General features: G+C 51.2%; 7 protein-coding genes across 7 annotated transcripts; 5 read left to right on the forward strand and 2 right to left on the reverse strand.

Moving 5' to 3' along the window:
• rad7 (DNA repair protein Rad7, protein) lies at positions 1 to 2,251 on the forward strand (the record flags this gene model as incomplete). The annotated part of the gene is made up of 5 exons (XM_025710574.1): positions 1 to 6; positions 62 to 100; positions 301 to 852; positions 911 to 1,076; positions 1,236 to 2,251. The coding sequence occupies 5 exons, from the start codon at positions 1 to 3 to the stop codon at positions 2,249 to 2,251; spliced, it is 1,779 nt and encodes a 592-aa protein (XP_025565731.1).
• Positions 2,252 to 4,840: 2,589 nt separating this feature from the next.
• Positions 4,841 to 8,490, forward strand: BO88DRAFT_201987 (uncharacterized protein). Its single transcript, XM_025701865.1, has 3 exons — positions 4,841 to 5,573; positions 5,653 to 6,064; positions 6,177 to 8,490. Exons 1-3 carry the CDS (start codon positions 5,332 to 5,334, stop codon positions 8,376 to 8,378), a joined length of 2,856 nt encoding a protein of 951 aa, XP_025565732.1. The 5' UTR covers positions 4,841 to 5,331; the 3' UTR covers positions 8,379 to 8,490.
• A 650-nt stretch (positions 8,491 to 9,140) lies between these two features.
• On the forward strand, positions 9,141 to 10,969 carry BO88DRAFT_402241 (DNA-directed RNA polymerase II core subunit RPB11). Its single transcript, XM_025706049.1, has 5 exons — positions 9,141 to 9,204; positions 9,265 to 9,525; positions 10,112 to 10,170; positions 10,236 to 10,345; positions 10,466 to 10,969. The coding sequence occupies exons 2-5, from the start codon at positions 9,509 to 9,511 to the stop codon at positions 10,667 to 10,669; spliced, it is 390 nt and encodes a 129-aa protein (XP_025565733.1). The 5' UTR covers positions 9,141 to 9,204; positions 9,265 to 9,508; the 3' UTR covers positions 10,670 to 10,969.
• A 188-nt stretch (positions 10,970 to 11,157) lies between these two features.
• pan1 (actin cytoskeleton-regulatory complex protein PAN1) lies at positions 11,158 to 16,191 on the forward strand. Its single transcript, XM_025712346.1, has 4 exons — positions 11,158 to 11,940; positions 11,994 to 14,051; positions 14,125 to 14,667; positions 14,736 to 16,191. Exons 1-4 carry the CDS (start codon positions 11,300 to 11,302, stop codon positions 15,904 to 15,906), a joined length of 4,413 nt encoding a protein of 1,470 aa, XP_025565734.1. The 5' UTR covers positions 11,158 to 11,299; the 3' UTR covers positions 15,907 to 16,191.
• Positions 16,144 to 19,830, reverse strand: BO88DRAFT_359521 (sodium/calcium exchanger protein). Its single transcript, XM_025703828.1, has 2 exons — positions 19,225 to 19,830; positions 16,144 to 19,157 (listed from the first exon to the last, which is right to left on the reverse strand). Exons 1-2 carry the CDS (start codon positions 19,429 to 19,431, stop codon positions 16,401 to 16,403), a joined length of 2,964 nt encoding a protein of 987 aa, XP_025565735.1. The 5' UTR covers positions 19,432 to 19,830; the 3' UTR covers positions 16,144 to 16,400.
• Positions 19,831 to 20,225: 395 nt separating this feature from the next.
• BO88DRAFT_402245 (condensin subunit BRN1) lies at positions 20,226 to 23,555 on the forward strand. The gene is made up of 3 exons (XM_025706050.1): positions 20,226 to 20,508; positions 20,573 to 21,149; positions 21,209 to 23,555. The coding sequence occupies exons 1-3, from the start codon at positions 20,432 to 20,434 to the stop codon at positions 23,210 to 23,212; spliced, it is 2,658 nt and encodes an 885-aa protein (XP_025565736.1). The 5' UTR covers positions 20,226 to 20,431; the 3' UTR covers positions 23,213 to 23,555.
• Positions 23,556 to 23,578: 23 nt separating this feature from the next.
• BO88DRAFT_202087 (uncharacterized protein) lies at positions 23,579 to 25,696 on the reverse strand. Its single transcript, XM_025701866.1, has 3 exons — positions 25,165 to 25,696; positions 24,639 to 25,106; positions 23,579 to 24,587 (listed from the first exon to the last, which is right to left on the reverse strand). The coding sequence occupies exons 1-3, from the start codon at positions 25,564 to 25,566 to the stop codon at positions 24,042 to 24,044; spliced, it is 1,416 nt and encodes a 471-aa protein (XP_025565737.1). The 5' UTR covers positions 25,567 to 25,696; the 3' UTR covers positions 23,579 to 24,041.
• Between the last annotated feature and the right edge of the window lie 1,046 nt (positions 25,697 to 26,742).

Here is a 26,742-nt window from a genome sequence, read left to right on the forward strand (position 1 = left end):
ATGTTCGTATCCGATTCAGTGTTGAAGATATATATTCTGGTCATTGACAACAGTATATCAGGGCAAACAGGAGGCAAACGAGGAATCAGATCCGAGGCCCGTATGTCCTTAACAGATTCTATCTTTTCCCTGTCATCATCCACAGCCTTTACTAAAAGTTACCACTACATAGGCACTCTGCTCTGACCGATTTTCTGGCTGTAAGTAAACTGTTTCTGTTTGTTTCTGCCTCCGCTGTCTCCCAGATCATATGCGAATTCTTGTAGAGCCCCCCACTGATGAATCTATGATAATCATCAGTCGAACAACATCTCTGCCGCTCAGATTCAGCAAGATCATTTGACACGGTTAAGGCAATTTGAGCGTCAGACAGCTGTTGAACGACAAGAAAATGATCATGTTAACGATGATGATGATGAGGATGATGATGAATACCACAATGTCGATGAGTCGGCAGCAGACAAGAAAAAGCGGAAACGAAAAGAGGCTGTCGCTCTCGCGAAGATAAAGAAAAGCAAAGAATTCGCTCGTCGTAAGGCTCAAGGCACAGGCGAACCTGATAACGATGATGATATCGCCCGAGAGATGATGTGCGAGAATTCTCAGCCCTTTGCATTCCAGCTCGAAAACTGTGAGATATGTGGCAAACGTTTTACAGTAACCCCCTACAGCAAAGCTGGTCCACGTGGAGGTCTCCTTTGCGCGAAATGTTCGAAGGAGCTAGCCGATGATGAGAAGAAACCCAGAGCTAATAGGCGGGGCCCAAGAAGTGGTCGTCGCCAGAAGCAAAGTAATCTGCTCGATGGGTTTGCTCAACCGGGCGCTCCAAGCCTGGCGGAGATGTGTACGAAGGTACGTCAGGGCTTGTTCAGAAACATGACTTTTTTTTGCTAACCTCCGGTTACAATAGAAAGTAGCTGACAACATTAACGATATCGAAGAGTTCGGAGATTTGCCCCCGCAATTGCTTCATCGTCTCGGTCAGATATTGTGCAAGAGGCGTGTCTTGACTTCAAGAACTCTTAATTTGTTTCTTCGGTCGGATCTTCATTTCATTGATATCTACGATGCTGCAAGTACGTTCTGGCTTTCACTTCTTTCTTCCTCCTCCCTCCCCTTAGATTCTACCAGCTTTATCCTGTATTTTTTCGTCATCCCGCCACTTCTGATATCCTGCTCGTTTTAATCTTACATTATGCCAATGGGTCAAGGTATGAGTGTGCTAATTGCAACAGAGCTTGAAACACAGGACTTCGAAAAGATCTTCGCCTTTATGCCTAATCTATATCACGTGAACTTTCGCTTTGCTAGTCAAATGAAAGATAAGGTAGTTGATTACCTTTTGGATCGCGATCTGAAGATCAAGCGCTTGCAGCTAGATGCCGCGAATTTGATATCAGATGCATGTTGGCAGCAGCTGTTTCGAAAACTGGGGCCCCAATTGGAATCTCTAAAGTTATCCAATCTCGATTCCTCTTTTGATGATGAAACAGTGGAAGTGATGTGCAGGGAGTGCACAGCGCTTCAACGTTTGAAATTGAAGCAATGCTGGAAAATGGGCAATCGCTCTCTCCGAGCCATTTCCGAACTGGTATCTTTACAACACTTGTCTTTGAACTTTGTTCAGGAAGTGGATAATGAGATTCTCCTCAACACAATTTCAAAGACCAGCCCACGTTTGCGGACGTTGTCCTTGGAGGGGTTATCTACCGCAGATGACCGTCTCCTAGATATCATACATGTCAATTGCCGCGCCTTGACGAAGTTTCGCTTTTCTGACAACGCAGTGTGTAGTGACAGAGGCTTCGTCGCTCTCTTCACTGACTGGAGCAACCCGCCGCTGGAATTTGTGGACCTTTCATCTACGAGAGATGTTGACAATTCGAACCCTGATGGACCTGTAGATGCGATTGGCCTTGCATCCCAAGGTTTCATGGCTCTCATGAACCATTCAGGGCCCGGGCTACAGACATTAAATATCGCATCCTGTCGCCACGTGTCCCGCTCTGCTTTTGAAGAAGTTTTCGCGGCCGGGAAAACGTACCCCAATCTCGAGGAATTAGACGTGTCCTTTCATACAGTCGTCGATGACTATGTTGTTGGTCGGATCTTTCAGTGCTGTCCTAAACTCCAGAAATTGGTTGCTTTTGCCTGTTTCAACCTGCGAGATGCTCAGGTTCCGGCCGGAGTTGCTCTGATTGGCGGATTGAGGGCCCAAGACCCCATTGTACTTCAGGGCCATCACTACTAGATAAGCTTGAAAGCTCTGCGTGATCTATACCCCTCACCCCTGGTTGCTCGAATGATGAACAGCTCATTTACCCTGGTATTGACAAATGCTGTTACATCATCCTTTTCAGTCTTTGTTTGCTAAATCACTACTTAATAGGGTGGAATATACCTGTTGCTTGCGGTCTGCCGAGACTGAGCATCTCAATGTAACCGGCATAACGAGCTGTATTTGCGACCCAATTTCAGCCCATGTTTCGGAAAAGCTTCTTTGAATGGGGAATGAACTTTATCACATTATGCAAGTGGTTGGTTGCGTCTTCAATGTACTGAAGCAGGGGCGATTAACCATGAACCGTCGACGATGACAGCCTAAGATGGAGTCGGCTGGAGGGTTCTACATATGATTAAAGGGTACCAGATAGCACAGCCTTGCAGACTTGCCAATCCACAATGCGACCGGAGATCATGAACAATTAAGCATCCTGGTTAGTCTAGCAAGGTCAAGATTCTAAAATACGAAATCCCGAATAGATAGTTGTCCAGATATAAAGAAGTATGTTATAGAATATGATAGTACAATTCATACTATATGCTTTGAGTTACTGGGGGGTGTGTGTGTGTGTGTGTGTGTGTGTGTATCGAGTGACGCTGAGGAATTTGACAAATGAAATCCACTTTGTAGTATCATAACTGAAGTCATTGATTACACACGACTACTAATAATGGACACATAACTACTAACGTACTAGTATATCAACATAGAGAATACTCCGCAAGTAGTTACCACTGCAACACCATCGCATCCAATAGTCCAGCTTTGATCGAGTAGCATCTATATAGTAATGCTGACTGTGGGTGACTAGATACCTGGTAAAGTGACCATTCTCCGAACGTCGAAACTGACCAACGGGAAATGTTCAATATGACAGGTGCAAATAACCATTTAAAGTAGTACCACTACCTAAATCCGGTAGGTTTAGTTAGGTGTGGGCCGCCGAAAAAGAAGATTTGAAAAGTGAAGAAAAGGATACCTATAAGTGGGCGGTAAAAGAAGAGCTATCTACTTCGCTACTTTGAGAAAGGAATGCCTTAGCCATCAGGTGGTACGTCGGATGGCGGTGGTTAGTCGTTGGCCCCCTTACATGACATTTGACGGCGGTGGAATGGTGGAATGCCTTGGAACGGACCGTGTCCCTATCAATTTATCTACCTCGGCCAGTTCTAGGCCTGGTACCAACCCCCTCCCTCCCCACCTTTCATTGATTTCTCTGTCTTCCTCTTCCTGCTTTTCGGGAGATGCGAACAGACATACTTGAGAAAACAAAGTTAGATGTACATTTCCGGTTTTCTTTTGAGCATCTTCTCCTGCACCAGGGTGGTTGGTTTTAAAGTGCAAGAAAACACACACTTAGTTAGTGACTACTACTTAGTAACTGTAGGGTCTAGATTGATACCAGACAGGGTTATCAGCTAGCCGGGCGGCAAATATCATTAGTAGTCATGGATAAGTAAGTAACTCGATCGATACTTAGGTGTTTATAATTAGTTTTGAATCAGGTAAAAGGTTTTTAATTCTGGGATGGTCTGACCAACCACACTGGCGGTGCCGACTGAGTTTTGGCTGGCATTGCTCACTCACTAACCGCTCAGAGCTCGGAAGACTCAGAGCCAGAGTCAGAGATACTATATTTGGCGTTGCTCGCCGCCGGACTAACGCGCCGGGCTCCACCCTCCACATCCACCCTCCAGGGTCTGCTGAGGGCTGAGTGCTGAGAGAATGTGAGACTGAAAGTGAGAGAGAGACAGAGGGAGGAAGATGTCTTGGGACTGGATGCCGCTTGTTTCTATTCCTCTTCAGCTAACCAACCTTCTACTCCATAGTCCTAGATAGATAGGACTTTCCAGTCTTTTTTTCCATGAAACATCTGGGCTTCTTTATTCAAGCGGCTGCCACCGCTGCTATAATTATGAGTTATGGGTTATTACCATTACTGTTACCATTACGAAGTACTATCCATTCACTAGTAGTACGGAGTAGTAGTATGATCATTAGTATTTACGCCAAAATTTGCATCAGGCTTACTTTTAGTAGTATGTCCATAACAAAAAGTAGATAATCTGAACTAGTCCGGCGTGGTTTTTTTTTTTCCCTTTCCCATTAGTTTTTCTCAAACTTACTAAAATACCGACTGATCTGCGCCCTTTTCCTTTTCATCTTTCCCCGCCCCCCTTTTCCCTTCCGAGTCGTCAACTGGGTGTTCTGATTCTACCCACTACTATTGGATTTTTCCCCTGATTCCCTTTTGTTCCTTGTTGTCGTTGTGTCGTCTTATTATCACTATTATTATTAGTTATTTTTTTCTTCTTCTTCTTTCCTTTTCTTGTCTCTTAAATTTTTTTTGTCTCTACTGTACTCTTGTTGCGGTTTCTGTTTGGCATTTCTTACAAGAGAAAATTCGCCTTTGTCATCGCAAACTTATCCATCATCCACACGCCGGCGCCCCCCTTCTGGTCTCCCGGGTGGGTTTGTTTTATTTACCCTTCTAAAACCGATCGGAGGAGAGGTCCCCATCCTCGCCAACAACGACCGGAATCCACACCGATGCGTACCTATGGCCCTTCTTAATTTATCATAATTGCTAGTGTCTAAGCCCCGCTGGCCGCATGTGAATCAGAGGGTCCTGGCTGCTCTTGATCGATTATACGGTGTATCAGAAACCTTCTCTCAGGCCACCTCGCCTATTCTCTCGATCTTCTCCTGTGACCCCCCTGAGTGTGCTCAAAGCATCCTTATCCACCACAAGATTTTCTGGACGCTATTTTCGCCCATTCACGTCATTCACTTCATTTCCCGGCAATCTCTCTTGACCAGAAGCCCCGCTACGATCGAAATCCGCGTGGATTGGACAGGCCCAGAATCTTCCCAAGCCCATAACCCCTTCCCTCCCTCCACCCGTCGCGGAATCCCGGTTCATGGGAATCGAGTAAAGCAGCCGAGAAGGGGTTGGGACTTTCCTGGACTTTGGAGCCGGTGGCAGCGCCCTCAATTTCTCTGAAAGTGGTTCCGGCGTCACTAGTGGTCGCCTTGGTTTCAGCCCAATGCCAATCAAGCTTCCCAAGGGCTTCGCCCGTCGAAAATCGTCTAGCAATGCTCTAGAGGAAGTGCAAAATCCTCCCCAGTCGTCATTTCGAGTCTTTGAGCGACCGTCCGGCGACAAAAAGTCTTTGAGTGATGGTAATCTAGTGGCAAAGCGCTTAAGCGAAGGTCAACCTTTGGATTCCCCCTCGGAGGATGACAATAACATCTTTGCTTTGCACAATTCCCAGCCAACAAGACATCAGTATGAGACCCCTCTTTCGCCCGATGAGTTCCTACCCCCTTCCCCCTTCCCGGTAAGAAGTGGCTGAGCTGACCTGGAGTGGTGGTGGAAGCACATTCGAAGGTACATCATCTGCGCGACCTCGCACATCTGCACGCCGTTCAACAGACGGGCCACAGCCCGAATCGCAGTCGCCACACACTCGAAACCTCTACGATATACCAATTCCTCCCCTGTCAGGGGCGATTCGCGCAGCTGGTCGCACGTTTTCATTTGGCGGGAGATTCTCCAAGGCATCTGCGCCGGTACCTCCGCCTCAGCCATCTACACCGGGCCCTTCTAGAAGCAGGGGAATGACAACAAGCACGTCAAGCACTGCAACACCACCAAAGCTTCCCGATACAGAACTTCGAATTGGAAAAATTGACGACGACTTTCAAAATATGTTTGGTGATATTGGAAAGCGCTATTATGGGTCGAAGGACTCTTCTCTTGATCAGCCAGTAGACTTGGTAAGTTGGATTTCCTTTACTGTATTCAGTCCAGTATCTCGGTCCCAAGCCTTTCTTGTTGCATCTCCAACCCGATGAAGTGATGCAGCATAACGCTAAACTTCTACTGTAGGACTCACCCGGACCTTCCAGTCGACCAGATGCCTTGCCTCGGAAGGATGAGAGGGTCTCACGTCCTGCTCCTATTGATACTGACCGTTCAAGGGAGGTTGAGCCATCACCATACTCTTGGGATAGCCGACATTCGGAGGAGGGCCTTCTAACCACACTTGATTCACCCAACGAACAATCGGCAACACAGTCATATCGACGCAATATCGATCCAATCTCCGGTGGAGACCGGCGCAAATCTATCCCTCTGTCCGGTACTACGCCTTTGGCTACTACCTCCCATCGTTCTTTGGCAAAGCCTCGAACCACGGCGGACACGGGTTTGAGGAGAAGTGGGGTTTACTCTAACAGACGGGACTCTGTACCTGTCGAAGACGAGGACGCGAAATTAATTATGGAATCTCTCTACTCTAAAAGGAGCTCGCAAATACCATTCATGGCTGATCACGTGGCTTCGGATGCGGAAAATGATGGGCCTTTATTCGACCAGCCTGGGGCAAAGTCTTCTCGTCCTGATCGCCGGCAATCTGTGCAGAACGACTCATTGAGCTCCCCCGTGCTGTCAGATCACCTGGATCCGTCGATTGCAGCCCATGCCCGTTTGGCTGCACAGTACGAAAAAGCACAGCCAGTGTCGGTCTCTTCAACGAATAAAGTCATGACTCCATCTCAGTTCGAACATTATCGTCAGCAGCAAGAGCTCAGACGGTCGAATAGCGATGCCTCGAAGAGTGAGAATTCTGCAGAGAGCGATTACGATGACGATGATGAGGTGGAGAAAGACCGTGAGGCCGAGAGACAGCGGCGCAAGCAAGAGGCCCATCTTTCAGTTTATCGCCAGCAAATGATGAAGGTGACCGGCCAGGAATCTCCTACGCCAGCTATGAGAACCGAAATGGATCAGGCTAGTAAGAGTGCGCCGAATCTATTACAACCTGGGATTACCTCGGGGAGCGGGAAAAGCAGCGATGGTGATGATGACGAAGAGATTCCTTTAGGGATTCTGGCAGCTCACGGATTCCCCAACAGGAATCGCCCCCCAAGCCGTCTGGCACCATCTAGCTCCATTCCTAACCTTCGGGCGTCTTTCCAGCAACCGTACTTGCCTTCCCCGTCTCCTGCTTCCGTCGCAGAACGGGATCCAAACAATCGCGGGAGCCTGCCTGTTTTTGCGCGAAACTTGCCGCGAGACCCTTACTTTGGAGCCAGTTTGGTGAATCAGTCCAACAGAGAGTCTCTGGCCTTTGGAGGAGGAGCATCGGTCCATGGTGGACCTTCACCAGCGCTACCACCCGGAGGCCTAGTAGGTGTCATTGCCACGGAGGAGCGGGCAAGGGCAATGCGGCGAGGTAGCCCTAATACCCAAGCCATGTACGACTATCAAGGAGGAATGCCTGTGCCACCTGTTCAACCTGGCGGCATCCCGAGGCCTTACACGATGATGAGTCTAAGCTCGCCCAATACCGGTGGCGTTCAGCCGGCGATTTCTGCGACTGAACAGGCGCAGATAGAATTGTCTCAGCAGATGACGCAAATGGTGCAGATGCAAATGCAATGGATGCAGCAGATGATTCACATGCAAGGCGGACAGAGCACCCAATTAATGCCACCTGGCGGGCCTCCACCCACGCTAGGTGCCAACCTGAATGCGCGCCCATCTTCAATGCCCTCAGCTGGCAATATGAATAACGCCCATGCTGGGTACTCGGGCGATCAGCGGACGCTAAGCATGCTTGATCCGAATGTTTCCTCCCGTCTCAATAGTGCAGCTATGCCACATGCATCTGGGGGCCTCCGGCCAAGCACGCCGGCTGGGCAAGGGTATGCGCCGTCTATTGCACCATCGGAACGCAGTAACGTTGGTCTGGCGCCTCGTTACAGACCCGTCTCAACATTGCAACCCGACTTAGGAAATACCGGCTCTCCGTCCATACCGAAGTCATGGAATGATGAAAACCGGAATTCCTCGCTTCCGGCCGCAGTTCCGGCAGCGTCACAGGCGTCTCAGATGAGCCACCGTCCCATGCCAAGTGATAGCAAACCGATAAGAGCTAGCAAGCCGAGTATTGGTGCGGAGCAGGATGACGAGGACGATGATGAAGGCTGGGCCGAAATGATGAAGAAACGAGAAAATAAACGCAACAACTGGAAGATGAAGAAAGAAACGTCGAGCTTTGGAGATCTGTTGAATGCTGTGCATTAGACAGGCTGTCAATTGACATCGATTACCCTCGCAGCAGGGGTATCATGTCCTGTGCATGTTATGCCTTCGCTTATTTTTGCTTGACTGTGCTTTTGCCATCGAAGTCCCGTGCTCTCTGTAGGGACTTCAAGGAGTTATACCTCACTTTGTGCATTTGTGAGCAGTGAATATTGCTTTCCCAGCTATTTCCTATTATTATTGGCGTGTTCTCTTGCGTCTCCCTTTACTTTTTCTCCCGTTCTTTTCTATATTGTTTTACCTTCTTGGACATGACCTGATCTTTCTCTACGTTTATACGAGGGGTCTTCTCTCCCTGATCTCCCAGTTTCTTAATCACTATTAAAGCAGGGTGCGGAATCATGACAGGCGTTTCTACGGATTGATGATTTCCAACCCAATGAGGGTTGTAATTGGATTGCTTTAGCAAGTTGTGCATGCATTTTCTGTCTTGTATACTCAATGTGTAGCCGATTAACATTACAATTTATGGTTAAGGGAGTCGATATTCTGTGGCTGATATCTATAATATGATTAACCTGATAGGATTCCCCACCTGCGGATGGGGAAGCATTAATTTAAATATCATATAATTGCGTAGTTTATCCCATGATCCAGCGTAGCAGCTAGAGTCAAATGTCGTGCAGCGTGAAAGTAGCTTAGTAACCAAACACTCGGACAGTTGCGGTCACGTGACCAATATCACGGGATTTCAACCTTATTGGAGCTTGTCATGACCAGCCATTCTGCAATCCCAGCATTGCAGCATCATTTTCCCAACAGTACGGCGGGAGCTTCCAGTCATATATATATAATATAACTCCATCAGGTGATTTAAATAAATATCATACAAATGGCATGTCGGTCAGACAACTAACTCAATTCAAAGGTCCAACTGAGCAAGGGAAACAGTGGCAAAGCCAACGTGAAAGGCTAGAAGTTGCACACTAAGTTGTATTCATATCTATTTGGATACAGTGATTCATTCCCTGCTTCATCTCTACAGCACTCTGCTCGTCTTTATTGGTGGCCGTTCACTTAAAAGCCCAATAAAAACACGAGATATTCAATATCCCTTCCAGCTATTCAACTTTTTTGGTATACGCACATTTGGATAACACCAAGACTACAAAATGAACGCACCAGACCGGTAGGTGGAACGTTCTTCTTACATATACGCAGTTTGTCTTGTAGCATGTTCTATTTCACTTGGCTTTCCCCCCCTCTTTTGGCTTGTTCTAGGCTCGGGAGCTGTTAGCTGGAGCGACTGGTGTGACAGTGAAGTCTCATTGTGGACGGAGCTATCAACCGGGCACATGCTCTTGCCTTCCCGTTCCATTCACTGCCCCCAGGGTGCCGGACTATGTTCTGGACCCTACTCGTGCTCCTCTCTTTTTACCCCAGTTCGTTTCAATGTTTATGCCCCCTTGTTCAGATTCCTCATTGAATGGATCAATCTCGTGCTTTGCGTTGTCTTCACCCTTAAGCATTTCTGTCATATGTGAATCTTTCCCGGACACAACCATTTTCAGAATGGAGTCCATCATGCCTGCGGAAATGGTGTATGCGCGCCTAAAGAATGGCAGTGGTGCATCTCGCGTCCGCTGCCAGTCCACCATCAATGTTTCCCATGACCAGCAGCCGAGGTCCGCTTCGGGTTTTCTATAATGATTATACTTGTCTTCATTTGTGAAGCGTCTGTTACATCCAGTCCACTGACGCAGTATGAAACCTAGATACGAGTCGTTCGTTCTTGCGAACGGCGAGAACAAAGTTGAGATGGAGATCGATACTCGTATGTTATCTTTACCTCACACCTAAATGGCTTGCGTTCATTGCTAATATGGGGTTTTTTGCTAGGTATCCCTTCTTCTGCGATCTTCACCTTCAACAAAGAAGATCACACATTGGGCAATTTGATCCGCTCTCGCCTCTTGCAAAGCTCCCATGTTCTCTTCGCTGCGTACAAGGTATGTCTGCGATGGTGATATATACTCGCCTCTAGTTCCGGGCACTCTTTATGCTCCTAGTTGTTGCTTTTCTTAGATCTGTGGAGCTAGTATGCGTAAGGGCTGACGTGACTGTCACAGGTTCCCCATCCGCTTGTTCCCAATTTCCAGCTTCGAGTCCAGACCGATGGCGATGTCACCCCCAAGGATGCGGTAATCGCTGCCTGCCATGAACTCGTTAGGGACCTGGGTATTCTCTCCCGGGAGTTTACTAAGGAATATGAGCTCCGTAAGATGGTGGGGGCTACCGCTCAGCAGCAGAATGGCGTCCAAGATGGTGTTTAGCCATCGACAGGTGGAGATAGAGCATGAAGAGCTGGGTCAGCGATCACATACATGCTTTCGCTTCGGATATACGCAGCTGGTCATGCGTGTCTTTGTTTCTTGGTCATACCCTTTATTCTATGTTTGTTCTCTTTGCTTCCAGTGATTAGTCGGACCAAGCCTTTCGCTCCAACCTGCCTCGGGACAAAATGTCAATTGCTGCCGTAGCCGTTAATCATTCAACTCATCCACCTGTCTGTCTCGTTCCAATTTCCTGTAAAATTGGGACTAGTAGCAACATAAATCGAAGAGAACCATCTGGTATGCCCATTGGGGTAGCGTAGATAGCGTAGATAGCTTCTGGACTCCATCGTGATAGCTACCCGATGGAGCTTAGTGCACCGCTCCGCGGATTCCCCCATCGGCGGGCGTCCCTGATTACGTAACTGGGGGCAGCGTCACTGCTCCTGATCGGATGGATGCTCCTGATCCCACCCCCTCTCCGTCGTTGCCTGGCCACTTCCTATGCTTCTCTTCTTTCTCATTGTGCGCCATCAGCTTGGTTTTCTGCTTCCTCGGCATTGTTAATCGCTTCTTCGTTAGCCTGTCTTTGATGTCTGTCCTGTCTTTGATGCAAACCTTACTCCGGTAATGTACTCTTCATCCAACACCTTCCTGGGCGGCGCCAACAGCGCACGTCCGGGACAGCCTTTCATGCAGCAGTCTCCATACTCGCAACAATTCGCCCCTGGCCAACATCAACAACAACAACCGCCACAGCAGGGTGGATTTGCGCCTCAGCCGACTGGCTATGGCCCTCAAATGTCCAGTTTCGGGGCCTCTCAGCTGCAGCCTCAAGCCACGGGGTTCCCGGCTGGTCAGCTCCAACCTCAGTTTACAGGGTTTCCGGGTGCAGTACCACAATCGCAACAAACTGGCTTCCAGCCCCCGGTTCAGCAGCCCCAGATCACCGGTTATCCCGCACAGTCGCAGCCTCCGCAGTTCCAGGTTCCCGCAAGCACTGGCCTCCCTGTTCGTCAGGCGCCTCGGACTTCGTCGGAAATAGCGGATTCGTTCCAAGATGTTGCTGGCATGGCTCCGCCTCCGCCACCTAAGGCGTCTGCCAGTAAGATACCAAACATTCGGCTCTCCTTCATCACTGCGCAGGACCAGGCAAAATTCGAGCAGCTCTTTAAGTCTGCGGTTGGAGATAATCAGACAATGAGTGGTGATAAAGCAAAGGAACTTCTTCTGCGGTCAAAGCTGAATGGGAGTGATTTGTCCAAGATCTGGTGTGTATCCGGTTACATTCCATTGATAGGAGTGAAAGTGTTAACCATTACAGGGTGCTCTCGGATTCTACCAAGTCTGGCCAGCTCTTCTTCCCCGAATTTGCCCTGGCTATGTACCTATGCAACTTGAGAATCACGGGTAGAGAACTGCCAAGCGCCCTCCCTGAGAAGATCAGGAACGAAGTCTCCAGCATGGTGGACATCATCTCCTTTCAAGTCCCTGATACTCAGCCGGAACCTGCTGTTAGAACGAATGTACCAAACTTCGATGCACCTCTCTTAGAGAATAAATCTGCTCCCCCCGCCCCCCAGCAGCCACAGCCACAGCAGCCGAGTAATGCGCAACTTCTCACGCAGCTCACAGCGCAGCCCACGGGGTTCCCTCAGCCGACGGGGTTCCAACAAAGTCAATCCCCTTTTCCGGGCCAAAACTCTGCTCTTGCCCCGCAAGCCACTGGGTTTCCTGGACAGCCCCAGCAATTACAGCCACAAGCCACTGGATTCATGACCAATCCTCAGCCAACTGGGTACAGCGGCCCTCGTCCTCCAATGCCTCCAATGCCTACCGGCTTCGGGTCAAATTTGAGCCCTGCTCAAACTGGAGGAGTATCGGCTCTGACCGCGCAGCCTACAGGCATACCAGGGCAATGGGGCTTCGTGAATGCGCCGGCAACTGGCTTGCCTAACATCGAAGCGCTCAAGCAGCAACTGATGCCGCAGCCAGGCCGCGAAGGTGGATTTACTACAGTCGGTCTTTCTGGAAACGCTCATATTCCCTGGGCCATCACCAAGGAAGAGAAGAAAATTTATGACGATCTGTTTCGAGCCTGGGATGGTTTCCGCAAAGGCTTTATCGGTGGTGATACTGCTATCGAAATCATGGGACAAAGTGGTTTAAACCGGTCTGATCTGGAACGCATTTGGACCCTAGCCGACCCAAACAACAGGGGACGCCTAAACATGGATGAGTTTGCCGTGGCAATGCATCTGATCTACCGGAAATTGAACGGGTACCCAGTCCCGAATCGTCTGCCCCCAGAGCTTGTTCCCCCATCCACCAGGAATTTGAACGATTCGATAGGCACGATCAAGTCCATGCTTTCTCAAGACGCAGAGAGCCGGAAGGCCTCTGGCGCGTTCTTGCAACCACAGAAGACTGGTGTGAGCTACTTGAAAGAGCACTCCTTTCGTGGTGGTGCAGTGTCTCCGGGTGTAGGTCGGAAAGATGCTACGCTATTCAAGAATAACGACGAGGCGGCTGCTGGGTATCGCTCCAGCGCGCGTCGCCGAGTTGGCAACAATGGCCGTACGCCATCACCTGCTGCTTCCCAGGCTTCCGAGGAAGAGCTGTCCGTGGACCAGCTGAAGAAGAAGATTCGTGAAGCCCAGATCATGTTGGATGCGGTGGATTTCCAAGACGAAAATCAAGCGGAAGAGGATGATGCTCTAGATCGGCGAGACCGCAGGGAAGCGGAGAGTCTTATGGACCGGATACGACGGGTACAGGACGATATTGACACCCACCCTGATGTTTCCTTCCGTAACCTTGATACTGGGGCCGAACGGAGGTCGCTACGTCGTCAGCTGCAGGCTTATGAAGATCAAGTCCCGCAAGTGGCATCAGAAGTAAGGCGTGTTGAGCGGGAAATCGCGGAGGTTAGACTTGAATTATTCCGCCTCAAGGATGCAAAGGAACATCCTAACAGTGCATCCTCTATCGTGGGTACAGGCCCAGGGGGCACAGTCACTGAAGCCGATCGCATTAAAGCCCGTGCCCGTGCCAGAATGCAAGCCCGCGCCGCTGAACTTGCCGGAAGGCCCGTTCCCGCCAGCCAGGATGACGATGGAGCTGCAACCCGCCGGCTCGAGGCCGAGAATGCTACCGTTAAAGCTGAAAGGGAGAGAAACGAGACCATGACTCGCGACGTCGAGGAGAGTGTTAGAGAGTTTGCGCGGAGTCTGGAAGACAGTCTTAAGGATGGTGGTGAAAGTTCGACGCGTGAGCATGAACGGCGACGCTGGGAGGACGCCTTGGGTGTTGAAGATGTGGTTCGCGACTTTATCTACGATTTGAAGCGTAGCAGCCGCACCGCGCATGTTCGCAAGGAAGAGTAAGTATTTTCACTCTCTCCTTGGAAGATACGAGATTATCATACAGGAGGGCATACACTAATCATTGACCAGGCAACAAAGAGCAGCAGATACGCAAAGCCAGCGGTCCCGCTACGATGAGTCTCCATTGGGAGGCGCAGCTGCTTCGCAACATTCCCCGACGCCTACCGGCTCAGTCGTGTCAGCTGGCTCTACGCATGAGGACCGGGTGGCGGCTGCTAGGGAACGTGCGCAGAAGCGGATCGCTGAACGGATGGCTGCTGCAGGGCTCAAGCCCCACAGTGACGCAGGAGAGACTCTGCTCCAACGGCAGGAGCGCGAGAAAAAAGAACGTGAAGAGCGATTGAGACGAGCAGAAGAAGAAGATGCTAAGCGGGAGCAAGAGCGACAACGTCGTCTGGCCGAAGAGCAGGGTGGCCCTACGGCGCAATCTGCTAAGCCGGCTGGCAAGAAGCCTCCTCCAGCACCGCCTTCTCGGAAGGGTCGGACTGACAGTGCAGGCCAAGCCGAGGCAAAGAAGGCAAGGGAAGAAGCAGCTAAGATAGAGCAATCTACACGGGAACAAGCCATTAGAGAGGAACAGCAGGCGCAGGAAGAAGAGACAGCCCGCCTAGAGTATGTAACCTTTACCGGCCCTACTATTGATTGTTGATGCCGTTACACAAACTAACATCTTTCACCAGGACTGCCGCCAGAGAACGCGAAGCAGAATTCCTGAAGGAGAAGGAGGCCCAGGAGGCCCGTCTTGCCGCACTGCAAGAACAGGTCCGACAAGGCAAGATCAAGAAGCAGGAAGAGAAGCGTCGCAAGGAAGAGGCAGCCCGTGCGGCCAAAGAACAGGAAGCGAGACTCGCCACCCAGCGTGCTGAACTTGAGATGGCCAAAGAGCGTGAGCGTCAGCTTCAATTGGAGCTGGAGGGCTTGGATGAGAGTTCCTCGGATGAAGAAGGCCCTATCAACATCACGCCGCAGGATAGTACTCCGACCCAGAGTCAAGTTCTTCCTGCCGCTGATACTGCAGTGCCGACCCCAGCTCCTGCGCCTTCGGTTCCAGCTCCAGAGCTAGAAGTCGTGACCAGTCCCGCCGAGTCTGCTAGTAGCCACGCTGCGCCCACCAGTCTTAGCCCAGAAGCTGAGTCGAAAAACCCTTACTTCAAGAGAATCAGCCAGTCCGACAGCCAGGTGCCGCCTCCACCACCTGCACCTCAGCCTGCCGCTCCAAAAGCCGACTCTCAGTCGACCAACCCTTTCCATCGGCTGGCACAGCAGCAGGAGAGCTCCAAGCCTGCCTTTACTGCACCCGGTCCACTGGAGCGCAAGTCTCGAGTGCGTCCCGAGGCGGATGATGACTGGTCGGCGGCTGGATCGGAGTTTGACGACTCTTCTGATGATGACGATGAACGGCCGGGTGGCGGTAGCGCGAAACAACTCGCAAGCATCTTGTTCGGCACCATGGCTCCTCCCCGGCCTCTGAGTGCTATGGATGACAAGACTCCTTCAAAGTCGTCTACTCCCGTCCAGGACAGTCCAGCAACCCCCGCACCGCCGACTGAGGCAGCTGAACCCCCCGCTGCCCCCGCTGCAGTTCCTCCTCCCCCGCCGCCCCCTCCTGCCCCCGCCCCGGCAATGCCCAGCCCCAGTGCTGCGGCACCGCCCCCGCCGCCTCCGGCTCCCTCCATGGCGCCCCCAGTGCCGCCTCCAGGCGTTCCCCCGCCACCCGCGCCCCCGGCTGCTCCGATGGGCGGCTCTGGTAGAGGTGCTTTGCTAGCGTCGATCCAGGCGGGAACAGGGCTTCGAAAGGTCCAGACCAACGATCGCAGCACAAGCTCTTCCGCGGGGCGTGTTCTGGACTGAGTCCTCAAGTCTCCACGCGTACGCTGTTGGATACACTTTTGCGCTCTCCTCTTAAAACTACCTTCGTCATGGGTTGTAGGGAGAGCAGAGAAGGAACCATGCTCACTAATTTTCTCTATCCTTCTCTCGTCGGTTATTTGTTCATCTACAAGTTCAAAGCATCGGATGCTTTCTGTTTTTCTCTTTCAGCCTGTATTGATTCTGGACTTCATACTAAAGAAGACGGTTATAGCCAAGGTTGCGTCTCGTGTCAGATGATCACTGTATTCGTAAAACCAGAACATGCCAATATATACATAAAATATGTACAGTATGTGTAATGAGAACACACAAGTATATCCATAAGATATGGACTCGCGAAAACCAAAACAACAGAGACCAAAGAAGCGCTCGCAACACTGAAGCAAGAGCCAGTCAGGACAGAACCCTAAACAACGCTTACAAAGAGGATAGATAATCAAGGACACTTTCTGTCTTACGCTTAGGCTTGACCCTCAGAATAGAAGCTCGGCGAGAACATTGCCAAGCGTACTAATGACCCAGAGAACGACCAGGCCCCAGCCAATCTTCTGGTCCATCCTCCATTTATTCAAAGGGACGACGATAAGCAGACCAATCAAGGTGATGAGTAGAGTAGCACCGCTGATGACGAGGACCTTGGAGACTTCGATCTCGTACGATCCGCCCGTCACGGCGATGGCTTCTGGTGTGGCGTTCACGGTCATGTAAAGCCCGCCTAGGCCAATACCCAGGAGGATATTCAGCATGGGGCCTCCGAAACAGGCGCTCAGCGCCATTACGGGATATCCTAGGCGGGCTACCGTGATGTCTGCTACCAGGTCGCCCAAGGAATTACCCACTGCAAACACAGTCAGGCCGAGAAGAGAGTCACTGATGTTCAAGATTACGCCTAGGGTCTTGAGGAGGCTGACAACCTCGGTGGCGATGGTTGCGATCCAGCAGATTGCGACGATGAAGCCTAAAAATGCTAGAACTGGCCGCCAGGCACCTGGAGGCTGAGAAGTGAGGTCGTGCCGTGTGCTGATCATCAGGCAGGTTGTGCATATCAAGGAGAAGAGAAGGGAAACCATGGACGGCAGGAGAAGATTCTCAACATCTAAATCGGAATCAACTGTCGTCCAATACATCAAGGCCACGAAGAAGGGTCCCACGAAGAGTTGAACCCAGACTAGCCAAAGACACCACTCTTTCGCAGGTGGCGGTGGGGAATCCATGTTTGACTGGATGGCCGGCAATTCGGAATCGAAACGAGAATGTCTCGGCATAGGTTCTGGCTTGCCATTCTGATCAACCGTGTTTCGTCGTGAAATGGACTCTTGGTCAAGCGCACGAAGAAGTGGACTATCTTCCGGAAGTCGCACAGCAGGTGATGGTGCACCGTCGCCGTCAGCCGAAGTTACTATGACGGGAACAGCGTTTGCACCCGTATCAGGTTGTACAGGTTCAACCACTGGGAGGGTGATTGTCAGGAGCAATACACTGGGGGCAGCAACAATTCCCAAGAGTCGCTCCCAGAAAGATTTGGATTTCCAGCCTGCCAAAGTCGGGAATAGGGTGGGAAAGATGGGCTGGGAAGTGAGTTGCAGGTGCGGCCACCATGTCGGGGTTGCCGTCCGGTTACTCACAGCATCGAAGGCGCTATCGTGAATCTGCAACCGCTCCGTCGGACTTGATGCGGCTGGAAGGCGTAGGCTGGGTGCCCCAGAGGATGGGAAACTGGGTACATCTTGAAAAGGTGGGAATGGGCTGGTAGGGCTTTCCGGGAAAGCATTTGCTGGGCCCGGGGAGAGGGTCGTTCCGCGCGGGGACAACGGAAGCGGGGATCGAGGACGAGAACTTGACACTTGATAAGTTGGTGAATGGAAAGCGCCAGGGGGCGCAAGGAGGTTCGGGCTCTGAACATGCGTGTTCGACTCGGTACTGGGGGCTTGCGAGACGGCCAATTGAGGGGAGAGAGTTGATCCTGGGCTCTGATCGGATGCCAAGGCGCCTGTCGTTTCTGAGGGCGATTGAGTATCCACCGAAGGCCGACGAACAGTGAGCAGCGGCTGCTGAGTATTGACGGTGAACATGCTTGTGTCTAGTTTCAGATCTGCGGCAGCGTTGGCAGACACCGCTCGAGTGCGGGCTGAACCGGTGCCTCCATGGGGAGATAAGCGGTCACCCAGCGAGGGACGACTGGCACGCGGATGAGACACAACAGAGGCATTGTCAGACAGGCGCGAATGCGAGCGCGATCGTTCACCATCTGAGCATCGCTCGAGATCAAACGACTCGTTGCGATGAATATTCCGCGATCGTTGAAGTGAAGAGAGGACGGACTGAAACTCCAAAGCACCCACTAAGCTTGGCCTGATAGGATTTAAGGTATTGCGCCTCCTTGTAGTGGGCCGATAAACGTGCATGTTGTCGCGGATCTCAGCAAGGTACCGATTACGGGTTTCATCGTCCTCCTCCCCTTCTTGCCAGGCTGGAACACCGGATCTCTCAAGGGCATCGAAATCTTCGCCGTGAAGGAGACTTGTGGCCTCCGACGCGACGCCAGGATCATCTTCCTCTTCTTCTTCGATGTCAAGTTCTTGGTTGTCCGGGATGTGAAAGTGTGACCGAGCAGCTAGATTCCTCTCGTAGGAGCGACGCTGTCGAGTCAAATACCAGTGCCACGTCACCACCAATACAACATAGAAACAATAGAGCGCCACCATCATGGCCGATTCCCAGACATGGAGGCGGCCGTCGCCCACAAGAAACATACTAAAGGCCACTGCTAGGATAAAAAATCCGACGTCACGAACGAAACTCCTCCGGGCGACCCTGAAGGGGCGGACCAGCGCCATTGAGCCAGCAACGACGGATGTGATGAAGCTTGCCGCACCGAGTAGCTCTCCAATGGCCAGACTCCCACTATTCGAACGCATGGCGGCGAAGGTGGAGAATACGTCCGGGCTGCCATTTCCGAATGCAAGAAAAGTGACACCCGTGAGACTTTCACTCAAACCGAGGACACTGGCTAGGGTACTGAGATCTACACAGAGAAAATCGCTGGCAGCAATGCCAATGGTGCTAAAGAGAAGCGATAGCCACAGGACGATGACGATAAAAGCGATCGGCTTGGCCTTTGCCGCAGTGCAGTAGTAGAATTGGAGGTAGGAGAAGAGACCCTCTTCGTGATCGGCGCAGTTCGATAGGACGAAGGCACATTGATCTTTGGCTTGACGGACGAGACGACACTGTCAATCAGCACAGCAAGCTTAGCAAATCCCCAATTCGATAGATGGGGGTTTTCATTATTCATACCTCCAGCGCGTTGTCCCGCCTCCGAAGCTGAGCGACATTGTGAACCGAGACCCGCTCGGTTGGCTCGGCCAGGCGACCAGAAACCCAGCTGAGAATAGCAAGGAGGGAGAAAGCAAGTAAACACGCCCAAAAAGGTCTGGCCGAATATCCACGCTTCCGAGAAGCGGGACGTCGAGAAAGAAACTTGGGTATCAATAGAGGAGACATGGTGGACGATCGGATTGCGGCATCCTGGGCGATAAGCAAGCGGTGGTGGAGAGTGTCACAAGGCCGGATGAACTAGTTGGTTAGTTTAGGTTGAAGAGCCTGGAGGGAGGGATGGGAGATGGAAATCAGAGAAGGGAGAACAGGAGAAGAAAATGGGAAGCAATCAAAGCCAAGATAAGAGAGTAAGCAAGGGGGGGAGGTAATGGGATTAAGATTTGGGCCGTTTGCCAGAAACTTGAGGAAACCTTTCAGACTTGACGATAGATAGACATGGATTGGAGAAAGTGACGGAATTGATGTCAGAAGAGCGGAGAGTCCAACCAAGCACATCAAGCTAGATCGGGAAGGCGGTGGGAAGGGAAGAGGAGCTGAGATGCCGATGATGATGATCCATTTTAAGTCGATCAATTGAGTGGGTACAGCTTACTTCATGTTTGGACTGAAATGAAACCCTTTTTGAATGATTCAACTTCACAAAGATTTCACACAAGAGCACTTCATGTCTAGAATTGAATCCATCGATCTCTATTTACCTCTAGTTACCTCAACAACTCAATTATACTGCATGTACTGTAAAAAACCTGGTATTTTCCCGATACCTACAGGGAACATTTAGATGGTACCGGGTACCGTACCGGATACCGTATGTGCAAGTGCATGTAATGTCCTGTAATGTATTGTGGAGCATTGAAAGAAAGTGCGCGGGTGGTTACTGCCGCGCGGCCGTATGTTTATGTTGATTGTTTCTGTGTCTTCCAAGTTCCTTTCTTCGGCTTCTTCTTGGTGTGACTTTCTGCCTCTCCTTTTTGCGACACATGGAAAGGCGGTGATCGGGGCACGCCCAACTTGATATTGCGATATCGTTCCTTTGCCTTTCCCCTCCTAGCAACTATCGATCTGATTCTCCTTGTCACCAAAGAGCAAGTCGCTACAGTTACCGTCGTTCTTTCCCCCCTCCTCCCCTCCTCTCCCCCCTCTACGGCCAGGGGATTACTTCACAATGCCCCGCGTCGCCAAACCCCAACATCGCCGCTCCACCGGCGGCGCATCGACCCCTCATAAGCACTCACCTATGAAGTATGTTCTATACTATCACATCCCATCTCATCCGATAATGCAGCCATGGCGCTGACCGCACTAGGATCCCGCTCAATGATGACATGGGCGAGAAGGCGGCCCGTATGGAGGCCAGACAGGCGCGACATGATCGCCAGATGGATCAGATCAAGGCCGCCGTGAAGACCCCCATGCCGCCTCGACGATACACCGGTCACGACTTCAACAACATGAGCCCGTCGACGCCCCGTGGATCGGGACATCGGGGTCGTGACAGCGATGTCGACGGACGCCGTCGGGCAGTCACCCCAATGAAGCGCGTGCCTATCTTGGCAAACTTTGAAGAATGGATGAAGATGGCGACCGACAACAAGATTAATGCCAATAACTCCTGGAACTTTGCCTTGATCGACTATTTCCACGACATGTCTCTCCTCAAGGAAGGAGATGGTGTCAACTTCCAGAAGGCCAGTTGCACCTTGGATGGGTGTGTGAAAATTTATACAAGCAGAGTCGACAGTGTGGCAACGGAGACGGGTAAGCTGCTGAGTGGTTTGGCGGATAGCCGGGATAAGAGAGCTCGCGAAGCTGGCGCAGACGGGGAAGATGCCGAGGATGACGAGGACGGTGATGAAGGTGCGGCCAGGAAAGCGCGGAGAAAGGTTTGTAGGCGTATCAAACATATAGCCATCCTTCAGGGTAACTAACTTGGCACCTTTAGGCACAACGGACACATGAAGCTACCCTCGCCCCCTCCTTCGCTTCGCTTCAGCTGAAGAAGTTTGAGCTGGAATTCTCAGTTGATCCTCTATTCAAGAAAGCCTCGGCAGATTTTGATGAAGGTGGTGCTAAAGGCCTGCTCCTTAACCACCTATCAATCGATAGCCAAGGGCGCATTGTGTTTGACAGTAGTGACGATGCCGCTGAGGAGACCTCCAAGGATGCAGAGGATGCTAACCAAGAGTTGGAAGAGTCCGAAGAACCCCAGCAGCCAGGCTCCCCATCCGGCCCCAGCCAGTCAGCGGATAATGTCTTTGACGATAACGCTAAAATTGACATAGCTCCGCTGGCGAGCAAATTCTTCCCGGATCTGGACCGCCTCGAGACCCAGGATATCTGCCCGTCACTCAAGAACTTCGACCTCGGAGATCCGAGCGGCTCGCTAGATATACCCTTCCTGAAAGCCCCCGAAGACTGGCGTAACGACAAGGAGGAAAGTCAGCACCCCAACGATGCATCAGGCATCATGCTCGATGACGATAATGCTGTGGGATTCGATGATGACGACGCTACGTTAGCCGGATTCGACCTGGGTGGCGATGCTGGTTTTGGTGACGGTGGTGAGGCGTGGGCACGTGAGGCTGCTCTTGAACCAATGCTCAAGGTGCACCGCGTCGATAGGGAAGGTGATGAGAACGCTGATGGTGAAGAGCTCGACAATGAAGATCCATATACTATCTCTCTCAGCCACCAGCCAGAGAACCGGGACCATGAGAACATCCTCAGCTACTTTGATAACGCCCTGCAAAAGAACTGGGCTGGCCCTGAGCACTGGAAGATCCGGCGAATCAAGGAGCAAACGGCCACAACGAATGCCAACCTGGCACCAAAGCAGCGCAAGGAGAAGGAGCCTTTCGAAATCGATTTTGGTGCTCCTTTGGATCCGGCTATTGCTGAGATAATATACACTCCGGCCAGTTCCAACTCCACCATATCCCTGCCCAAGACGCAGTGGAAGACTAAAGGACGCAACCTACTTCCGGATGACAAACACTTCAATTCGCGCCAGCTACTTCGTCTGTTCTTGAAACCTAAGGCTAAGATGGGCTCAAAGAAGCTGACGGGTCCTCGGCAATTCACTCAGCGACGACAAGACCAGACGGCAGGTAACGGCGAGATGGACGAGGCATTCTGGGCTAATCACAAGGTGGAAGATGCTGCAGCGTCCGAAGAAGGCGCTCAGGGTGCTTATGATGCCAACTTCTTTGCAGATGATGATGGTCTGGCATTCCCCAACGGCTTCGGCTTGGATGATGATGACGACAACCTCCCCTTTGCAGATGCCAGGGAAATGTTGTCTCCTCCTGCCGATGGACCTCCAGGCACATCCGCGGGCGAGGCCGGCGGTGCAACAGGTCTTAGCGCCCTTCTCAATATGATGGGATCGGGCCCTGGGGCCACGCAGAACAGTGGTGGGTTTGGCTCGCAGCTGGTAACGCAGGGCGCGCGTAGGGCACGACCTGACTACGTGGCATATGCACGAGTTGCCAAGAAGGTGGACGTCCGGCGACTGAAAGTGGAGATGTGGAAGGGCATGGGTGAGCGGCTGATATCAACTACTCATTTCGAGCCTGCTCCCCCGGCTGAAGACCCTACAAAATCCTCTGAAGAAGCAGAAAATCATGATGCCGATGCTGAAGCGCAGCCGGAGCAGGAGCCGGAGCCGATGGATACCAGCCCAGACCATGGACCCGAAGACGATAAACAAGCAAACGAAAGCCTTCGATTTACCCAGATCATGAACTCATTGAAGACAGTGTATCCCCGAGAAACACTACGCGACATAAGCACCTCCTTCGGGTTCATTTGTCTGCTTCACTTGGCCAATGAGCAGGGCTTGGTCTTACGGAACGATGATGGGTCGGACGGTATCGGTGCCGGCAAGCTGGAGGAGATCTTCGTTTCGAAGGATGCGAATGCCGTTCTCGAAGAAGGAGCCATATAATCCAGAGCTCATGTGATAGTTCTACCTTTGCGTGTGCGGACGTGAATGATTGTACAGTCACGGTCTATGTGTGGAATGCCGAACGATGCGATACGAGGGATGTTCATTTTTCTTCCGGTTGGATATAGGCTTTGGGTTTCTATTGGGAGGGAGTTCTAGTGGCTGGGTGGGTGGTGTGCGTTTCTTTCAAGTTATTCGCTTTCCACATGGGTAGGTGGTAGACCTACATGTCAGGGATGGTTAACGTTATGGTTTCGTGTTTATTTTACATGTTCATACGTTGCTGGATATGTCATGAACGCCATGACACTTCCTTGTTTACATAATAACAAAGAGATCCGGTTACTCTTTACTTGAAAAGATCTTAACTATTTGTCCAACTAACTCAACCCACCATCCTGGCTGTTCGTAACCAGGAACAACAACACTATAAATAACCACCTCCAACCAATGTTTGTATTCTGCAATTACATGTCATAATATGCCCGTATAGGCCACGGCATAAGGAAACAGAGGAAATGATTAGACAAAAAGCCAACGTAGTTGAGTGTATCACTGGTATAAAAACAATTAAATAACAAAGCTGACACTTATATAGCAAGTGAAGGGTAATCAGTAGATAGGGGGGAAACGGCCGTGAGGTAGTCCAGGAACAGGTGAGGGTCACGTCATATCGAAAACAGATCAATCATCATCAAAGAGTACGAGAGCTATATGCAATCTTTGAGGGCCAAGTCTTTAAAGGCTGGACTGGTGTGTCAGTATGTAAAGATATGGTCCATTTCCTTATTTTCTCTTCTAGACTTATGGCCAGCCAGCAACGCAACGGTCAGGGATTGTACTGGTGGGTTCCGTGCGGAAAGCTAGGACTCATAGGGCCGGCATAAGCACCGGGAATGGGCACAGACTCATAGGTTCGTTCGCCGGGTGCTGCACCCATGTGCTGGTTAGGAGCGCTTGGAACCGGTGCCGGTGCAGGTGGCGGTGGGAATTCACTCTGCACTTGTTGTGGAGATGCCTGCTGGACCCGAATCGGGGGCGGCTGAAGCTGGAATGCCGACTGCTTTTTGAAATCAGTCGGAGGAGTGGCGAACTGAGTTGTGCACATCTGTCCGTTCTCAGCAGCTGAATACTGGTCTTGAGGAATCGAGGTTGACACGAAGGGAGCCTTGGGCATGGTGGGAAATCCGGGCGTGTGTGGGTCCATATTCTGGCGGAGCTGAGCGATGTACAGGTCTGTTCGTGCTCTGTCTCGACGGTCCATCGACCTGGCCAGCTTTCTCTTGCTCCAGAAGCGGTAGAAAATGACACCGTAAATTACGAGAACAAAGACTTCGAGGACGATTTCAATGACGGCACAGACCAATCCCCAGTCCTATAGATGTTCGTTAGTATGTAGCAGGTACTAGTCAGATAGCTGACTTACCTGCAGACGACAGAGGAGTGCGTAGTCGATTTGGTCTTTGAATAGTTGTTCTCTCTCGTTATGGACACAAGCCCAGCCCCATAGGTCTTTGTCGTCTCCAGTAGCCTTCGAATGTTCAAAGATTGCGGCGGCAACAATCCACATGACTAGTTGGAAGATGAAGAGGAACACCGACAGGAGCGAGTAATAAGCCGCATATTTCTGTGCACGTCTGCGTCCACCTCTCCAGTAGCCCCAGAAGACACCAAGGCAGGCAATCAAGGAGAGACATGAAACGGCTAGAAGCAAATATTGTGGCCAAGGATTTGTGCCGAATTCCCAGGGAGGGGAAGTGTTTCGCTCAGGCAGTGACTTCGTTGCGTTGAAGACAGTCAATGTCGTTCCCAGGATGGTAAGGACAATCATACTGCAGCCGAGGTTGATGAAACGAAGGAACACCTTGGCTACCCGAACACGCAACTTGATACGCTATAGCAACCAGAGTAAGCATCCAGGCAAGTCAACGGATACACTCGCATTCACTTACCAGGTCTCTCTGGTTTTCCTTTTCCGTAACCTTCTCCTGCTTCTCCACGAAAAATTCCTCTCGAAACGTTGGACTCAACGGATTCAAAGTCCGGCCTGGTGTGCCTGGAACCTTGAGAGCACCCTTTTGGTCATTGGCTGGAATATCGTGATGCGAGGCATGCTTTGCAGGGTCACTCGCAGCTACATATCCGAAGCCGAGGTCAGACACGTCGGGGGGCGTCTGCGAATTGCTGGGAGGGTCGGCAAAAGGAGACTTTCCACTGTCTCCGGGACTAGAAGGGGAGTGAATCATGGTTGCTTCTGCGAAGCGAGCTGTTCGACCACCCTTCAGCGAGGAACTTGACCACTCGGAAGAGCTCCGTTCCTCTGTAGTCACAGCAGGTTGTGATGGTAGCGCCATTACCCCGGATTTGTGACTGTGGAAAAGGGCCACAGGCGACACTGCTTCTAAAGGCCGAGGGGAGCGATAGTTACTGTCGGGCGGTGCAGGCAGGCAAAGTCGCTGAGCGCAAAGGAGGCTTGCAGAGAACTCGAAAGGTATGAAGAGAACCAGCTCTCAACCTTCGCCCGGTAGATTGCCAACTGTGGAGTACGGCAGGCGCTTGTGACAGCACAGCTATACAAGCATCAAGCCTAAAATCACACTCATTAACTTCCAAGCAGAACAAAAGAAAGAGCCAATGCAAAGTGTGTAGGATCATATCCCCATAAACTGTAAACTGAATATCCAAAAGGCACATACCTAAACGTAGGACGATGATGAGGCAATCGTGCAAGCCCTGACTGTGAAGGACTGTCAGTTGGACATAGTTCACCTTGGGAGATATAAGGTAAGGGATCAACATGGAAGAGAACGAACCGATGGCCTACTGCTTGGCTTTTCAGCTCACTTGAAATCACTTCTTGGATCGTGCACAGGTTGAACCAAGGGGCGGGCCACAGCGCAAGGCTGAAGTGATACGTTTGGAGTCAGAGAAGAAAAAGAAGAAGATGGAGCCGCGAGGGCAAGACGATCTCTGGGCAGCATGACCGATTTGAATATCAATGATGGGCCCTGGCCTCGCCATCCGTCGCCAGGCGGGGGAGTGCACATCGCGAGCTGGATTGTATGGACTGTATGTGAAGGGGAAAATAAGCGCCCGGCAACATGCAGCACATCAAAGGGAAGCCGGTGATTGGGTGGTCGAGGGATGGTCTTGGGTGTGAGTAGAGGACGACAGGGGTGAGGAGCACGATGACTGGATATCGAGCAACACCACTAGAGCAGTTGGACTGGCTTATCACAGTGGGGAAAAGTCGCGATACGCCGGGGCAAAGGCCATGGAGGTTCCCGTGCTGTCACTCCAGATGCACGGCCTGTCACCCGTAGAGCGAATGAGGAGAGTCAATCAGCCGGTCTGGCTTCTTCTTCCCGGCGCCAACTGTTGATCGTCTGGGGCCCAGCCAACCACAGGTGTTGCAGAACCGCCGGCCATCAACGCCCGCGAGAGTCAACAGCAGGATTTCTGCTGCAGGTTCCGAGTAGCTCGAAAAGAAGGGAAAAAAAAAAAAAAAAAAAAAAAAAAAAAAAAAAAAA

The sequence above is a fragment of the Aspergillus vadensis genome (genome assembly GCF_003184925.1).
Source record: "Aspergillus vadensis CBS 113365 unplaced genomic scaffold BO88scaffold_4, whole genome shotgun sequence".
NCBI classification, from domain to species: Eukaryota; Fungi; Ascomycota; class Eurotiomycetes; order Eurotiales; family Aspergillaceae; genus Aspergillus; species Aspergillus vadensis.

Coding starts and splice junctions, on each gene's coding strand:
- BO88DRAFT_402241 (XM_025706049.1), top strand. Junction 10,171..10,235: donor TGAGATGGAGATCGATACTC/GTATGTTATCTT, acceptor GTTTTTTGCTAG/GTATCCCTTCTTCTGCGATC. Junction 10,346..10,465: donor TTCTCTTCGCTGCGTACAAG/GTATGTCTGCGA, acceptor TGACTGTCACAG/GTTCCCCATCCGCTTGTTCC.
- BO88DRAFT_359521 (XM_025703828.1), bottom strand. CDS start 19,431: ATGTCTCCTCTATTGATACCCAAGTTTCTTTCTCGACGTCCCGCTTCT. Junction 19,158..19,224: donor GGCGGGACAACGCGCTGGAG/GTATGAATAATG, acceptor GCTGATTGACAG/TGTCGTCTCGTCCGTCAAGC.
- BO88DRAFT_402245 (XM_025706050.1), top strand. CDS start 20,432: ATGCCCCGCGTCGCCAAACCCCAACATCGCCGCTCCACCGGCGGCGCA. Junction 20,509..20,572: donor CATAAGCACTCACCTATGAA/GTATGTTCTATA, acceptor TGACCGCACTAG/GATCCCGCTCAATGATGACA. Junction 21,150..21,208: donor CCAGGAAAGCGCGGAGAAAG/GTTTGTAGGCGT, acceptor TGGCACCTTTAG/GCACAACGGACACATGAAGC.
- pan1 (XM_025712346.1), top strand. CDS start 11,300: ATGTACTCTTCATCCAACACCTTCCTGGGCGGCGCCAACAGCGCACGT. Junction 11,941..11,993: donor AGTGATTTGTCCAAGATCTG/GTGTGTATCCGG, acceptor TAACCATTACAG/GGTGCTCTCGGATTCTACCA. Junction 14,668..14,735: donor GAAGAGACAGCCCGCCTAGA/GTATGTAACCTT, acceptor ATCTTTCACCAG/GACTGCCGCCAGAGAACGCG.
- BO88DRAFT_201987 (XM_025701865.1), top strand. CDS start 5,332: ATGCCAATCAAGCTTCCCAAGGGCTTCGCCCGTCGAAAATCGTCTAGC. Junction 5,574..5,652: donor TCCCAGCCAACAAGACATCA/GTATGAGACCCC, acceptor GCTGACCTGGAG/TGGTGGTGGAAGCACATTCG. Junction 6,065..6,176: donor TTGATCAGCCAGTAGACTTG/GTAAGTTGGATT, acceptor CTTCTACTGTAG/GACTCACCCGGACCTTCCAG.
- BO88DRAFT_202087 (XM_025701866.1), bottom strand. CDS start 25,566: ATGGCGCTACCATCACAACCTGCTGTGACTACAGAGGAACGGAGCTCT. Junction 25,107..25,164: donor AGGAAAACCAGAGAGACCTG/GTAAGTGAATGC, acceptor TGGTTGCTATAG/CGTATCAAGTTGCGTGTTCG. Junction 24,588..24,638: donor CACTCCTCTGTCGTCTGCAG/GTAAGTCAGCTA, acceptor GAACATCTATAG/GACTGGGGATTGGTCTGTGC.